This window comes from Microtus pennsylvanicus, chromosome 11 (genome assembly GCF_037038515.1).
Source record: "Microtus pennsylvanicus isolate mMicPen1 chromosome 11, mMicPen1.hap1, whole genome shotgun sequence".
In the NCBI taxonomy this organism is placed as follows: Eukaryota; Metazoa; Chordata; class Mammalia; order Rodentia; family Cricetidae; genus Microtus; species Microtus pennsylvanicus.
In genome coordinates this window covers 58,925,393-58,942,536 of record NC_134589.1, presented here as the reverse complement: position 1 = coordinate 58,942,536, position 17,144 = coordinate 58,925,393, and the positions used below count along the sequence as shown (strand labels likewise).

The 17,144-nt window shown below is 47.0% G+C and overlaps 1 protein-coding gene across 1 annotated transcript; it reads right to left on the bottom strand.

Moving 5' to 3' along the window:
• Positions 1-664: 664 nt before the first annotated feature.
• Positions 665-15,221, bottom strand: Cenpv (centromere protein V). Its single transcript, XM_075992228.1, has 5 exons — positions 14,604-15,221; positions 12,037-12,135; positions 9,641-9,710; positions 3,275-3,389; positions 665-1,036 (listed from the first exon to the last, which is right to left on the bottom strand). The coding sequence occupies exons 1-5, from the start codon at positions 14,945-14,947 to the stop codon at positions 912-914; spliced, it is 753 nt and encodes a 250-aa protein (XP_075848343.1). The 5' UTR covers positions 14,948-15,221; the 3' UTR covers positions 665-911.
• Positions 15,222-17,144: the final 1,923 nt, after the last annotated feature.

The window sequence follows — 17,144 nt, the reverse complement described above, 5'->3', positions numbered from 1 at the left end:
TATGTATGGTGCGTACATATGTATAATCTGTGTTGTAGTCCCATGTGTGGTTAAGATGCTACATTTTACGTTACACCTATCTGACCACACTTAAAGAGAGAGCAGAAGTGATTAAGGCTGTTGCCTAGCCTGCATGCTGCCCTGGCTGCTAACCACGGCACACAACAAGAGAAAATCAAAATAAACAAAGCAGCTGACCGACCTTCTAAAAAAACGTGGCTAGACATAGTAGCACATGCTTGTAACCTAGCATGCAGAGGACTGAGGCAGAAGTGCTGAGTCACAGGTCAGCCTGGGCGACATCATGGAACTATCAAAAGGAAGAGAGCAGGCAAGGAGAACACAACAACAAAGAGCCCGTCACGACAAAAATAAAAAAATACATGGATAAGAAATAAACTAAAAGTTCAAGCCCAGAGTGATTCCTGTCGCAGCCTGTCCAGGTCTTCCTGGACTAGCTCTGTGGCCTCTGAGCACCTGGCCCACATCTTCACAGCGCACACGAACTGGGGTCCTCCAGTTTCTGGTTGTAGTAGCTCTTCCCGACTTATCTCTTTCCAGTTTGGATGCAGGTGCCTTATCAGTGCCCGTTATTTTAATCTGCTGCTAAGTGACAGGCCTCAGAGCAAAAGTCAAAGTTCAAAGGAATGAGGGACCACAGTAATAGCATTAATGTCAGAAATGTTTATTTTCTAAAAGATCACACAAAAGTTAGTGGAAAGGGAGAAGGTCAACTGTCTTCCATGACATCTGGGCTAAGGGCAGAGCTGCCTAAAGAAATGGTGGCTGGAGCGAACCACAGGGCACTGGGAGTGGAGATAGCGGCCCAGATCTGCACAGCGATGCACACCCACGCACCCCACAGGGCTACTGCCCTGCTCTCTCTGTCTCGGGAAGGAGGACGCCTGAGCTCACTCTTTGGACATGTTCTTGATGGTCTTGTGCTCCTTCATGGCTCTCTCCCAGTCACTGCCATTGAACTCCTCAGTGACCACACTCCGAACAGTGCCCTCATCAAGGCAGTGGGGGGCAATTCCTAGGGGCAAGTGGAACAGAGGAGAGGGGTCCTCAGTGTGGGTAAGACCGGAGAATCTGTCAGACAAGCCTCACCTGTGAGCACCTCTATCCCACTAGAGCTATCTGTGTGGCATGCTCCTGCTTGCCACCTCAGCTTACGACGCTGTGTGGCCTCATGTACTGAGAAGGTTCTAGCTCGGCCTACACCTTATGGTCCACGGCTGCCACGTGAAGGTCAGATACCCTAAAGGAGGGTCAGCCAATGCCAGGCAGCATTCAAAACCTCGGAGGCCTGGGACATAGCTCAGCGATAGAACACTTGCCGAGTATGTACATGGCCCTGTGGTCAATCCCCAGTATGAGGGGTGGGGGTGGGGCGGGGCCAGATGCCAAAAGTATTAAGAAGTTCAAGCCTGGCACAATTCTCAGGCCTTTCCTGGGCTTAGATAGATAAAGAACTAAATACTTTCCAGTTTATACAGGACTTTGTAACTATTAAAACCTTTTCCTGAGCAGGCATAGTAGAACATGCCTTAATCTCATCAATCGGGTGGCAGAAGCAAGAGGCATGCCTGCCAGGAGGCTAGCCTGGACTACACAGTATAAGAGAGTCTCAAAACCAAACCTACATGAAACAATCCCACAAATAAACAACAAAAGCCCTTTTCTGTTTCAAGGTAACCAGGACTTGGCAGACCAGGAACCAGCGGCAGCTGCTAAAGACACGGAGTAGAGAGACTGGCGTGATGCCCGCTTCTCTCTGCTAGGAGACAGGTATGGTACAGTCACAGGTGCACCCACAGATCCAGCGGCTAGGGCACAGGGGCATGGCAGCCTCATTTACTCTGGATCCAAGGATGGTTGTATCCACCCCTCCTCCAGATCAAGCAGGGCCTGAAGAGGGCTCTAGAGGCGTCTCTTTTTCTTTTGAAAAGCATATATTTAGTGTCTGCATTCTGTACTCTGTCTGTGGACCAGATATGGGTGTATAGCAGCCTGTGGAGAACAGAGGGTACTGGACCCCTGAGATTACAGTTATGAGCCACCTTTTGGGGCTAGAAACTGAACCCAGGTCCTCAGCAAGATCAGTCAGTGATCTTAACCACTGAGCTGACTCTCCAGCTCCTCCACCTTTTGAGACAATGTCTACCCTAGACTTACCACAAACTAGCTACATAGCTAAAATGACCTTGAACTTTAGACAACTCTGCCTTCACCTCTCATTCACTACCACACCTGGTTCTCTTGCTTCTTTGTTTAGTTTTGTTTTTTGAGACAGGGTTTTTCTATGTAGCCCCATGTAGCCCTGGAACCCATTTTGTAGGTCAGGCTGGCCTCGAACTCACAAGAGATCCTCCTGCCTCTGCCTCCCAAGTGCTGAGATCAAAGGCGTGTACCATTACACCTGGCTCTTTTTTCTTTTTTCTTTTTTTTTTTGTTTGTTTTTCGAGACAGGGTTTCTCTGTGGCTTTGGAGCCTGTCCTGGAACTAGCTCTGTAGACCAGGCTGGTCTTGAACTCACAGAGATCCGCCTGCCTCTGCCTCCCGAGTGCTGGGATTAAAGGCGTGCGCCACCACCGCCCAGCTCTTTTTTCTTTTTTAAACAAAACAATTAAATTTTTTTTAAAAATCTAGTTGAGGACAGGGTGAAGATCATGGATGCCAGGTAAGTACTCACTACCACTGAGCTGCAGACACAGCCCTTAACTCTGTTTTCAGATAGCAACAGCCATCATTCTGGCCTCTCCCCACCCATTACACCCTCATTATCCCAATGGCCTCCCCAAACCCACAGGCCCATTTCCTACCCGCCTTTCCTTTAAATTTATTGATTTAATGTGTATAGGTGTTTAGCTTGCATACACCACATGCATACAGTGCCCACAAAGACCAGAGGAATGTACCGGATCCCCAAGACTGGAGTTACAGATGGACTGAGAGTAGGAATTGAACTCTGGTCCTCTGAAGGAGCAGCCAGTACTCTTAACCACTGAGCCATCTTTCCAGCCCCATCCCACCTATCTTCTCTCTACCTTGTAGGGTCTCCCCACAGCCCTAGGGTACCAGGGAATAAGAACCACCTACAGATGATGGACTCTGAAAAACTACCGTATGCCCAGACACTTGACCAGCACCCATCAGAGGAACCCTGCTCCTCGGACACGCATGCCAGGGCCCACCTGTCCAACCAGCACTCAGACCCCAAGCACACCAGGCTCCTCAGAGTCCCAAGCCCACGGATACACCCGTCACTCACCAAAGCCTCCAGGGTTGGAGCGCGGAGTGTAGAAGCTCTGGACACCACATCTCTTACAGAAGGTGTGCTGGGCTTTGTGCGTGTTGAACGTGTAGGTGGTTATGCTCTCAGTGCCCTGGGAGAACAGAAGTAAGTGGGCAAGGAGATCATGTAATGTAACCCTTTGGAAAGCATTAGTGGGGTTGCCCTTTTGTAGAGTTCTCTGGGTTGTGGAAATGTTTCCATTTCCTAGAAAAGCCTTAAAGCTTCTTGAAGACAAGGACCCATCTGTACTCCCCAGATACAATTCGCTCTGGAGCCTCAGCCCACAGCTCCTCCTATGCCAACTGTACAGCGAACAACCCAACCTCGAGCTGATGTAACTAAAACAGAATAACCTCTAAGTGTCAGGGAGTGCAGGTGCCTGCTTCCCAGGGCCACTTGAGGGACTGGCTCTCCATGTCCCCAAAAAACTCCCAGAGATTCGCCTGCCTCTGCCTCCCAGGTGCGGGGATTAAAGTGTGTGCCACCACCGCCCAGCCAGTGTTAGTTTTCTTAATGGACAAGATGAGTGAGCAAATGAGCAAAGTATGTGAACAGACAGTTGAGAGGAAGAAAAGAATATATGGAATGATGCTTACACCGATGACCTACAACAAGGGACTTCTCAGTTCCTGCTGAAAAAGATTTTAAAAATCACAAATGTGAGGCCGGAGAGATGGCTCAGCAGTTAGAGCACATACTGCTTCTGCAGAGAACCTGAGAGTTCTGTTGCTAGTACCAGCATCAGGTGGCTCAAAACTTCCTCTAGCTCCTGCTGCACGGAGAGCCAGACCTCTGGCCTCCAAAGACACCTGCACTCACATGCACACAGATGCTCACAAATACACACACATGTACATAATTAAAACCGACTGATAGAACCTCTTGTGGCCTTCATGGGCACTGGTGTGTACATGTGCCTACTAACAATGCAAACATACACAAATACATAAAATATAAACAAATCTTTGTTTTTGTTTTGATTTGGTTTTTCGAGACATGGTTTCTCTGTAGCTTTGGAGCCTGTAGCTCTTGTAGACCAGGCTGGCCTCAAACTCACAGAGATCCACCTGCCTCTGCCTCCCGAGTGCTGGGATTAAAGGCGTGCACCACCACCAATCGGCCAAATCTTTGTTTTTAAAAGCACTACGGTAGAGGCTGCATGGATGGCTCAGCATTTGGGAGCAATGGCTGCCCTTCCAGAGGACCCAGCACCCACACGACAGCAATGGCCGTCTGTGGCTCCAGTTCCAGGGGATCTGACATTCTCACAGACATATATGCAGGCAAAACACCAATGCACATGAAGTGAAAAAAAAATAATTTTAAAAAATCATAATGGGCCAGGTGGTGATGGCACATGCTTTTAATCCCAATACTCAGGCAGATCTCTGTGAGTTCGAGGCCAACCTGGTCTACAGAATGAGTTCCAGGGCAGGTTCCAAAGCCACACAGTGAAACCCTGTCTCAGAGGGAAAAAAAAAACCCACAATGGTGGTTAACATATGCAGAAATATACATTCTGCCAATGATGGCGATGCATGCCTGTAATCCTAGCACTTGGGAGATGCAATCCTTGTACCTAGACAGGACAATTAGAAATTCAACATCACCCCAAGTTAGCTCAAGGTCAGTTTGAGCTGCATGAGACCCTGTCTTTAAAAAAACGAAAAGAAAAAGAAAAAAAAGCCCACATAACAATGAGGAGCTGGATGAGAGATGGTTCAATGGTCAAGAGCACTTCTTGCTCTTGCAGAGGACTGGAGTTTGGGTTTTAGCACCCATGGGCAGCTCAGAACCACCTGTAAGTCCAGCTCCCAGGCATTTGAGAAATTCTTCTAACCTCCATCGGCACCGGCATGCACACGCGCCTACTAATAATGTAGACACACATAAAGACATATAAAATAAAGAATGCTCGCAAACACTAAGCAGCACTAACAGTCTCTGATGTAAGACATGGGCTGTAGGCATGGCTCATGGTGGAGCCCCTGTGGGCATGTTAGTGCACCCCAGGCCCTGGATTCCCTCCAGCATGGCAAAGGGGATAACGTCACTAGAATTTATATAGATTTGTATATGTTTTCCATGCATATAAATTGTCCAAGAGGCATCTATGAAACAGTTGTTCTAAAAGGACAGAAACTTGGTGGCTAAAGAGTAGGTAATTGAGTAGGAGCCATGGCTCAGGGGCTAAGAGAGCCTGAGCTCACTGCCCAATCATGACCAGGATTCATATCCCAGCACATATGCTGGATACCTTATGGCCTATAAATCCCGTTCTAAGGGGTCCAGTGCTTTCCTCTCTGGGCTTCTGCATATGTTCAGAGTCATGTAGACACATAAATACAGATACACACAGACTCACACATACATTGAAAAATAAATTTTACATTTCAAAATGTTTTTTAGACGGGCAGTGGTGCACGCCTTTAATCCCAGCACTCAGAATGCAGAGGCAGAAAGATTTCTTTCTTTCTTTCTTTCTTTCTTTCTTTTTTTTTTTTTGGTTTTTCAAGACAGGGTTTCTCTGTGGTTTTGGAGCCTGTCCTGGAACTAGCTCTTGTAGACCAGGCTGGTCTCGAACTCACAGAGATCCACCTGCCTCTGAGGCAGAAAGATTTCTGTGAGCTCAAGGCCAGCCTGGTCTTCAGAGTGAGTTCTAGGACAGCCAAGGCAACACAGAGAAACCCTGTTCTGATACACAAAACAAAAAAAAAATTAAGTTTATTTATTTTTTTATCTCATGTACATTGGTGTTTTGCCTGCATGAATGTCTGTGTGAGAGTGTCTGACTTATAGACATTTGTGAGCTGCCATGTGGGTGCTGGGAATTGAACCTCTGGAAAAGCAGTCAGTGCTCTTAACTACTGAGCCATATCTCTAGCCTCACACATTAAAAAAATTTAAGTATTTATCTATTGTATTTTATGTATATGAATGTTTTGATTGCATGATTTAATCCCAGCTGAGGTAGGTGGATCTCTGTGAGTTCAAGGCCAGCATGGTCTACAAGAGCTAGTTCCAGGACAGGTTCCAAAGTTACACAGAGGAACCCTGTCTAAAAACCAGGGGGGGGGGGGAGTACTTACTGCTCCCACAGAGGACCTGGGTTCAATTCCCAGCAGTCATATGGTGGCTTACAACGATCATAACCTCAGCTCCAGGGGATTCAACAGGCACACATGTGGTGCACACACATGCTTGCAGACAAAAACATCTATACACATAAAAATAATTTTGTTTTTGAGACAAGGTGTCTCTATATAGGAGCTTGCTATGTAGACCAAGATGGAGATCCTCCTGCCTCAACCTCCTGAATGTTGGGTTTTAAGATGTGTACCACCACACCCGGCCATAATCTTAAGGAAAAAAATAAAACTCATTGATTTGAAAAGACTAAGCCATACAGGGCCATCTACTCAGTCTTTCCTCCCAGGAGCCTTCTGAGAGCCCACTTAGCATTCATTAACCCCCTCCAGATCAGGAACTGGTTCACACGCAGCACCAGACAGGACTGACACACCTGCAGTCTCCTAGTAAAGGAGAGGAATGTCTGTACCAAATTCTTTACAGCTTCACAAAGTTTGAGACTGCAACAGGAAGGGGAGGAAAGGAAGAAATTAAAACCCTACCCCACCCCACATTATCTAGAAATTGCTAAAAAGGCATTTTAAAAATTTATACTTTGGGGCTGGTGAGATAGCTCAGAGGTTAAGAACACTGGCTGCTCTTCCAGAGGTTCTGAGTTCAATTCCCAGCAGCAACAGAGTGGCTCACAACCATCTATAATGAGATGTGGTGCCCTCTTCTGGTGTTCAGGCAAACATGCAGACAGAACACTGTAATAATAAAATAAATCTTTTTAAAAAAAGAAAAAAAATGGTATTTTCCTTCCCAGAGATTTTTTTTCTAACAGAACTTATTCTAACGAAAAATTATCAAAGACTTTTTTTATACATAGGGAAATTCGTCACAATGTTGTTTACAACTCAGGGGGTAAAATGGGGATTGGAGATAGGACTTAAAAGTTAAGAGCACGCGGGGGTTGGAGGTGGGCGCACTCCTTTAATCCTAGCACTTAGAAGGCAGAGGCAGGCAGATCTCTGTGAGTTTGAGGCCAGCCTCAGTTCCAGGACAGGCTTCAAAGCTACAGAGTGGGGCTGGAGAGATGGCTCAGTGGTTGGGAGCATTGCCTGCTCTTCCAAAGGTCCTGAGTTCAATTCCTGGCAACCACATGGTGGCTCACAGCCATCTGTAATGAGGTCTGGTGCCCTCTTCTGGCCTGCAGACATACACACAGACAGAATATTGTATACATAATAAGTAAATATTTTTTTAAAAAGCTATAGAGAAACGCTGTCTCGAAAAACTAAACAAAGCAAAACAAAACAAAACAAAAAGTTAAGAGCAACTAGGCTTGGAGGTGAACGTCGTTAATCCCAACACTCGGAGATAGGCAGATCTCTAAGAATTCACACCCAGCTTGATCTACAGAGCAAGTTCGAGGACAGGCTCCAAAACTACACAGAGAAACCCTGTGTTGAAAATAAACAAGCAGATAAGGAGATAGATAGATAGATAGATAGATAGATAGATAGATAGATAGATAGATAGACAGACAGACAGACAGACAGACAGACAGACAGACAGACAGAATTAAAAGCACTGGTTGCTCTTGCAGAGGACTCAGATTTGAGTTCCAGCATCCACATAGTGGCTCACAATCATCTGTAACTCCAGTTCCAGGGGATCTGCCACCATCTTCTGGTCTCTGCAGGCACTGCATTCACAGATGGCGTATGCAGGCAAAATCCCATACACATAAAATAATTCAATTTTTAAACAGACTCAAGCCAGGAGTAAGAGTGATGGGATAGTGGGCCAGGAAACTGGCTTGTGAGGGAACAAGATGGTCTGTACAAGTCTTCAGTGATGAAATTCAACTTAAAACAGCTGGGGCGTAGCTCAGGGGGATAGCACTTGCCTGGCTCAACTCCAACACTGAATAAAAAGGAAAGAAAATAAAAACTGTGGTGGTTTTCCCAACTAGGAAATGATAAAGTAGCTTATAGATAGAACAGGTTTGTTTGTTTGTTTTTGTCTTTTAAGACAGAGTTTCTCTGTGTAGCCCTGGCTGTCCCGGAACTCACTCTGTAAACCAGGCTGGCCACAACCTCCCAGAGATCCATCTGCCTCTGCCTCCTGAATGCTGGGATTAAAAGTGTGTACCACCATCTGTAACAACATTTTTAGATGTATTTATCTCTATAAAAAATAAAGTACAAATGGCCAGAAATATAGTTCGGTTAGTGGAGTGTTTGTCTAGTATGCATGAGGGCCTAGGTTCAATCCCCAGCAGCACCACATAAGCTGGGTGTGGAGGATGGGCATGGTAGCTGGGCATGGTGGCACACACCTGTAATCCCAGTGCTCAGGAGGATCAGGAGTTCAAAGCCAGTCTAGGATACATGAGACCCATTCAGAGAGAGGAGAGAGAAGAGAGGGAGGGAGGGAGAGAGAAGGGAGGGAGGGAGGGAGGGAGAGAGAGAGAGAGAAAATAATGTATAAAAGTGTGTTGTCAAAAAAAATAGTGATTGCCTTTGAAGGATTTTATTTTCTTATATTTTTACAAAAGAAATTCAGGTTATTTAGATAATTTTCAGTTTCCAAAATGATTTTAATTAATTTTCTGACTTCCTGAATTTGAAAATGTTTCTACAATAATATCAGATATGCTTTCCAGAAAAAAAGGCAGGCAGGCACAGTGGCACACGCCTGTGATCCCAGCCCTAAGGAGGCAGAAGCAGGAGGAAGCAGGGACCAGTGAGACGGCTCAGCAGGTAAAGGCGCTTACCACAGAAGCTGACAACTTGAGTATGATCCCTAGAAACCCTGGAAAGGTGGAAGGAGAGAGCCAGCCCCACAAAGCTGTCCTTTGGCCTCCACATGGGAGCTGTGCCATGTGCCTACCCCACTAATAAATAACTTAAAGGAAGAGCAACTGAGCCGGTTAAAGTACACCAGGGACATAGCTCAAAGGCAAAGCACTTGCCCAGCGTAGTCAGGGCCCTGAGTTCAATCCCCAGTGCCGACCGAAAAAGACACGAAACCTGAGTGGAAAATGATCCCAGCACTCAGGAGGCTTAAGTAAGAGGAATGGTAAGTTTGAGGTTAGCCTAGGCTACACAGTAAGACTCCAGCTAGAAAGAAAAGGATCTCAAAGCTCTTAACAGGTCCTTCTAAGCTCTCTGCCCCATGCAATGTACAGCAAGCAGGCTAGAAAGCCGGGGTAGGGGCTCATGGCTCCTTACACGCAGGCTCTACCTGCTCTTGAGTACCAACCTTCAGGAGCTTGAAGCGAGAAGCCGGAACAATGAAGTGTCTGTTCTGCTTCTTCTTGCAGATGCTGCAGCTACAGAGGGAGCAGAGGCCTGACGGTCAGTCGACATGGGCATTGTCCACATGCCCGAGCAGCCCAGCCCAATGCCTGCAGAACCAACCGGCTGACCTCAAACGGGACACCCTTCTCAGCACCATCCAGGGAAGGGAAACTTAGGCAGCTGGACAGGCCACCTGGAGCCTCTGCTCTTCGTGTCAGGGAAGCCTGCTGGTGACAGAGCCAGCAGGGGAGACCACACAGCATTCAACAATCCTGGACCTCATTTCTGCTGCCCTCCCCTCCCGGCCCTGAAGAGAAACAGCAGACTTAAAAGACACTCAGAAAATGAATTCAGACATTGTTATACTTTAATGCCTCTTTGGACAGGCACACCAGAGCCAAGGAGAAACCCTTAGGCTTCCCTCTATCTTCACATAAGAAAACCAAGAAATACCAAACTGGAAATTGAGTAAAAATCTGTTCTTTTCGACTCACCATTTTTGTCTGTTTTTGTTTCTCTACCCTGGGGACAGTGAACTCAGGGCATCTACACGCTAAGCAGGTATTAAAGTGTACTTTTCTACTCCGAACGCGCACCTCAAGCCCTTCAATTCACCTTTTTTTCTTTTTAAGTTTAACTTTGGGGCTAGGGATGGTTCAGTTAAGAGCACTGACTGTACTTTCAGAAAACCCCGGTTCGATTCCCAGTTCCAGGGTGGCTCACAGTTCCAGGGTATCAAACACCCTCTTCCAACCTCTGGGGCATGTGATAAACAGATATACATGTGGGCAAAACACACATATGCATAAAATAGATAAGTTTTTAAAAATTTTAACTTTATTTTACTCTTTGAGACAGAAGGGTCATGTTAAATTTTATCTTTATTTTGAGACAGGGTCTTATGTCTCACCAGGCTGGCTTCCAACTCGCTGTAGAGTTGAAGATGGCTTTGAGCTGTTCTTTGCTTGCTTATTTACTTGTTTCTGTGAGAGAAGAATCTCAAGGACACAAGCTGGCCACAACCACTCCGCAGCCGAGGACAACCTTTAACTTCTGATCCTTGTCTCTACCTCCCCCAGGATGACAGGCATGTGACATCGTGTCCAGTTTTTGCAGAGGTGGGGATCAAATCCGGGGTTTTGGACATGCTAGGCAAACAATCTACCAAATGAGCTCCACCCCCAGCCCTAACTCGCCTTTTAAAACACTCTGTCTTAGCATAGGAGTCTCCAAGAAATGATGCCATAATGCTTCTTTCCAAATCTGGGTTCTATTAGTGAGCCAGTTCTCTACTTGAGGAAATCCATAGTATTTATTATTCATACGAAATTCAGGTACCATTAGAGGTAAAAGGACTGGACCCTCTTGAGAAGTTAAGTATATGCCAACAGCTGGTCCAGAAGGCAGAACCTGCTGTTCTCACGCTATTATTATGCCAGGGAAGGTGCTAAGGAGCAGGCCTGCCACTGATCCGGGCGGCAGAGAGGGCCAGCACACGGAAACCTTCTAGGACCTTCTGGGTGCACACGCTCTCCACCCGATCACCTCCATCTAGCTTCAGCAGTAGACGCCTAAGAAGATTCTGTTCAAGATGGGGTTCCCAGCATCGCAGCAGGGAATTATGGCCAGCCTGATCCACCTCCTGCTAATCACCCTTAAATCAGGAGTACCAATCAGAGGCATGAAGCCCATTAGTCACGGCCCTGAAAGCCCTGCTTTGCCACCTGAACTGTACTGGGGAGCTCTGTAGTACATGTACACACAGGCACAGGCTCCACACATAAAACATAGGTGTTAAATAGATAAATTTAAGTAAAAACTATAGCGCCAGGTGATAGTGACCCACATCTTTAATCCCAGCACTCAGGAGGCAAAGGCAGGCAGATCTCTGAGTTTGAGGCCAGCCTGGTCTACACAATGAGTTCCAGGACAGCTAGCTAGGGCTACACTGAGAGACCCTGTCTCCAAAATAAATAAATAAATAAATAAACAAACTAGCTAAATAACTAAATAATTGGGCTGGCAAGGTAGCCTGGCAGGTAAAGGTACCTACCACCAGCCTGATGACTGGACGACCCTAGGACCAAGGAGAGAACTGACACCCACAGCTGCCCTCTGATCTACACACATACTACACACATATAATAACTTGTTTTGAATTATCACTGAAAATTCCAAGTCATACACACAAGGGGAAAGAACAGAACAATGAGCCTTTATGTCCCCAGGACCTGATGTGACAGTTATCAGCTCATGGCCTACAGTTTCATCTACACCCCCACTCCCCCGGCTGGTCTGAAACACAGCCTTTTGGCTCCTCAAATCTTCTAAGCCCATCTGGGAAGATAAAATACTCACTTGCAGTCGAAAATGTGTAAGTCCGCCGAAGCCCAAACTTCAAAACGAACGGCCCCACAGTGGCAGCCTCCTGTGTGCTTCACCAGGCCCTGGTACTCACTAAATGAAATAGAAACTAGAGCATAAGAATTTCTCACAGGCAAGCAAGGGCCTTAGGGCATGGATCCTTCATGCTGTCTTTTTGTTCTTAAAGAAAGCCAGGCTGGGACAAAAGGCTTTTTTATAGGACAATCAGGTACGTTTCATGGACGAGGTGCAGTATTTTCAGTGTGAACTGCCTTGACTTTTATAAGACTGCAAAATAAACCATTCCCAGAACTCAGTAAGTATGAAGATAGAGAAGAAGCCTAGCCAACAGCTTTATTACAGAAAAATATGTATACGCTGAGCACCAAGAAGAGACCTTACCAACCTTAAGCAGCCACCAAGCAGAGTGGCCAAGTCATATTTCATTTTGATTGTAATAAAGATATGGAAGTGCCTATGAGAAAACACAACAGGTTGCCCAGTCGGGTCTGCTGATTTAGAACTGCTTTCTGGGCGGATAACAAAAGCTTTTTTTAAAAAAAAAAACAAAAACAAAAAACCCATCCACTTTCCTCTAGGACTTCTCAAGTACATGACATTTTACACAACTCTGATACCTAGTTGGAGCCAGCCCCATAACCGAACATTAAAACTCAACTAACATCATGACGCCCCTTCTCCAAAAGACTAGATATTCCTGCCAGTAATAAATGGGAGAACCTTTCACCGTGGCTTCTGAACAATAACCCCAGAAGAAACAGCTCACTACAGCTTTACTTTGCCACCTGATTAGTGGCAAGACTAAATGCTCTCCCGGGTTTTTCTAACAAACTAGCATCTCAATTTCTTCTTCCATAGACAATGTTTATACTTAGTAACACAATGAGAGCCCCTGCCATCATCCTACTAAGAGAAATCCCATGTTTGCTATACATTCTTCCAAACTTTCTTCTATGCAGTATTTGAACAAAATCGTTAGTGTAGATAACATACAATTTCTTGGCACAAAAAAAGTTAGCTTAGAGGACATAAAAGTAAATGTAAGCAGGCATACAGTATGCTAATCTGGAGAGTGAAACTCATTTTTTTCATGCCAATATTTTTAGTATATCTTTTCCTAGATCATCATCAGTTTGTTTTAGGGGAAAATAGTAACTCAAACTTTTGCTTTGTGCATCTGAGGATGGGGGTTTTGTTTGTTTCATTTTGAGACAGGGTATCAAGCAGATTAGGCTAGCCTCAAATTAACTATGGAGACAAGGATGACCTTGAAAGTCCAGCTCTTCCTGCCCCCACCTTCTAAGCACTAGGTTTACAGGTATGGACCACAGACTCCTGGCTTGTTTCTGCTTTCCCCTCCCTCCCTCCCTCCCTCTCTCCCTCCCTCCCTCCCTCCCTTCCTCCTTCCTTCCCTCCTCTCTCTCTCTCTCTCTCTCTCTCTCTCTCTCTCTCTCTCTCTCTCTCTCTCTCTCTCTCCCTTCTGAGAAAGGATGTTTCTGTAGCCCAGGTTGGCCTTGAAATCGCGGTATTCCTCTGCCTCAGCCTCCTAAAGACTAGAATTACAGGCTTGTGCCACTGTGCCCAGCCCCACGGATCTTTACAGAGGGTCACTCAGTCTTCCCAGAAGCTAGGACACAACAGGTACTCCACAAATGGCACTTTTAATTTTTAATTAGCTTTAGTTTTAAATTAATAGTTTAAAGTATTCAATTTATAGCCCAAGAGGATAAGACTAAAAAGCAAGGCACAAAGAAAGCTGAGCAAATCGTCTGTTTCAGAGAGGAGGCACCAAAACCAAGAGAACTTCTGGACCAAAGAAAAAAAAGAACATCTTGCTGTTTATGGAAAGCAGTTCAGATTTTTTTAAAGCAATCGTTAATATTAGTTTTCTTCGTCTTTTATTGTTCTTTTTCAATTCACCTGCGAGTGAGAGCCTGTATGGCTAGGGTATGCAGTATTTCTCTGTAGCACCTTTGTTAACGGAAGAAGGGGTTCACATCCCGTTTGGGAAAAAGGAGGCAGTTCTGGCTAGAGGAGTTACCAGCCCTTTTCCCACAAAAGGACCTCTGAGGTGCTCCGTAGGCCATCTAAGGCTGGAAGCACTTCAGAAGCACAGATGGAGCTGAAGAAAGTAAAGCCTGCCACCCCAGACCCTGGGTGAGAGCACCAAGTCTGAGCTTCCCCCTTCCCTCCCGCACGCGTTGGTCCAGGACCGTCGCTTTGCGCGCGCTTCCCTCCCGGGAACTGCCCTGAACAACGGGCCTTCGCTCCCCAAGGCCGCTCAAGTCTCCCTTTGGACCTTTCCTCCCGCCCGCCCTCCGAAAGCACGTGCAAATACGGGTAAAACAGTTTTGGTGGCGGGGAACCCATGGGATGTTTTCTCCCGATGAGCGCCCCCCACCCCCGCGTCTGCAGCCGGACACCGTCCTGAGCAGCAAGCCGGGGGAGCGGGCGCCTGGCCCCGGCTCCGCACCCAGCCTCGGGTCTGGCCGCCGGTGCGCACCTCGCAGGTGCTGGCCCGCCGCCCCCGCCGTACTCACAAGGTGTCCAGCAGCAGCTTGGCGGCGCCCTCGAAGCTGAGCCTTTGCCGCTTCTGGAACGTCTCCCAGCGCTCCCGCTGCTCCCCCAGGTCGAGCGCAGACACCGAGGCGGCGGGGGTGTCCGCCGGCGGCGGCTCCTCGGCGGCCGCCTCCTGGGCCCGCGGCGGCGGCTTGGGCCGCGGCTTTGCCGACGGCTGCGGACCGGCCGCCCCGCCCCCGCCCCCGGCCCTAGTCTTGCTCTCGGAGCGCCGGGCGCGGCTCTCTCCGCCCGCTAGGCCCCGGGAGGCACCCGAGCGCCGCCGCTCCCGCGGCTCGGTGGCCACGGCGCTCCGCGTCCGCCGCATGTCTCCCTCAACCGGGCGCACAGGCCTCTCAGCTCTGCGCGTCCCCGCTGGCTGATGCACGTCCCCGCCTCTGACAACCTGAAGGCCCCGGGGGTGGAGCGCTGCGCTCCGGGACACGCGAGCTCGGGAACCGGTTGCTGCGGCCTGCCCGCAACGGGAGAGCCTGGGCCGTATGGTCTTAGTGCTGAGGAGGGTCTAACGGGACCGCGCCTCCACCTGCGCTTGCAGGTAGCCGCGCCCGCTGGATCTGCGAAGGTGCTTCCGTCTCCACTATTGCCAGGACTTCCAACCCTACTTTCCTGACTTGGGGAGGCCTAGGTCAGGCCTCAGTTCATTGCCACATCAGAGCTGATAAGCCTGGCGACTTCACCTCCAAGGTGGTGACACTACCAACGCTGCAGAAGCCATCACGTACCTAATATGTGCTAACGTATGTAAGTGGTCTGGCACTTGCTGTTTGAAGTATAAATGACAGCTGGAATCCGTTTGATAATGGATTTTTGGTTTTGATTTTTGTTTTTGCAGAACAGGGAGTAGGTCCTACAGTATTGTGCAAGCACTTTACACTGAGCCACATTCCCAGGCCCGGGTTTCGTTTTCAATTTTTAAATAAATGAATGGATCCAGGATTGTATTCTTTTCCTACGCTTTTGTAGAATACGATGCTGAAGTTTAAAGAAAAAAAAAATCACAAGAACCCCTCCTCCAGGGCATCCCAGAGAGTCTCCAAATCCTTAGTCACTCTCAGGCTTTCAAAGAAACATTTGCTCTTACTCATTTTCTTGCATTTTTCCTTTTCATCTTTCTTCTTAGTTGTTTTTATTCATTCGTACGTTTATTGGAATATAGAATCCATTTATTTTCAGTCTTTGTAACAACGAAAATGTTGATTATAGAGTTTTCCTAAGTATAGTTTTATCAATTTATAAATCTTCATGAAGTTTTAACACAGAGATCTCGCCTCTTAAAACTTCCTAGATACACAATTTGTTTTGCTGTTTCCTTTGATTTGTAGTTGACATAAAGTGCCCATATCTTAAATGTACAGATTTACATCCACCAATTCAGATGTGGCACATCCTAGCACACTAGAATATCTCCAAAAAGAAAACAAAAGTGACCCCTATTTTGACTTTTATCACCGTAAATTACTTTTACATGTTTTGTATATTTATTTAGAAACAAGGTCCAAGTGTGTAGCCCTGGTTGGCCTGGAACTTACTATACAGCTCGGGCTGGTCTTGAACTCACGGAGATGTGCCTGCTTCTGCCACCTGATACATACTACATTTTAAAATATTTCTTCAGGGAGGAAAGCCAGCGCACATGGAGAACAGAGGCCAGCTTGTGCCGTCTGATCCCCCTCCCACCAAACCGGCTGTCTGGTATCAGTCACCTTTACTCAGATGCCCTGATTTCTGGAGTCGGGGTTTCACTCTGTAGCCTAGTCTAGCTAAGGCTGGCCTCAAACCTGTAGCAATCCCCCGGCCTCAACCTCCTAAGTGCTGGAATTATATGTGTGATCCACCACAGTATTTCAAAAATAGCATCTACACCGTTAAGTATAATACTGTTCAACGTTTGGAGATCATTCTGCATGCATATATTGATGTCAATATTTATGATCTGTGCTGATTAGTTTTTGCCGATGTGACTCCAGCAAGGGTCATCTGGAAAACAACTGAAAAAGAGAAATGCCTCCATCCAATTAATGGGTAGGCAAGCATGTGGGTCATTTTCTTGATTCGTGGCTGATGAGGGAGTGGGCAGTGCTAACCCTGGGCAAGTGGTCCTGGATTCTGGATCATATAAGAAAGCAAATCAGGGCAGGAATTCAAGACAGGAACCTGGAATTAGGAAGTGAAGCAGAGACTATGGATGAATGAGTTTCTTGGGTTTCTAGACCCATCTATCAAGGGCTACACTGTCCACAATGGGCCGGGCCCTCTCACATCGATCACGAATCATGAATATGCCCCACAAATTTATTGTCTTAGTTAACTTTTTATTGTTGTGATAAGACACTATGACCAAGGCAATTTATAATTGTTTATCGGGGCGTACTGTTGCAGAGGGTTGGAGTCCATGACCAGCATGGCAGAGAGCATGGCAGCAACAGGCGGGGATGGCACTGGAGCAGAGCTGAGAACTCACATCTGGTTCAGAAGCAGCAGGCAGAGAGATAGACTGGGCTGGG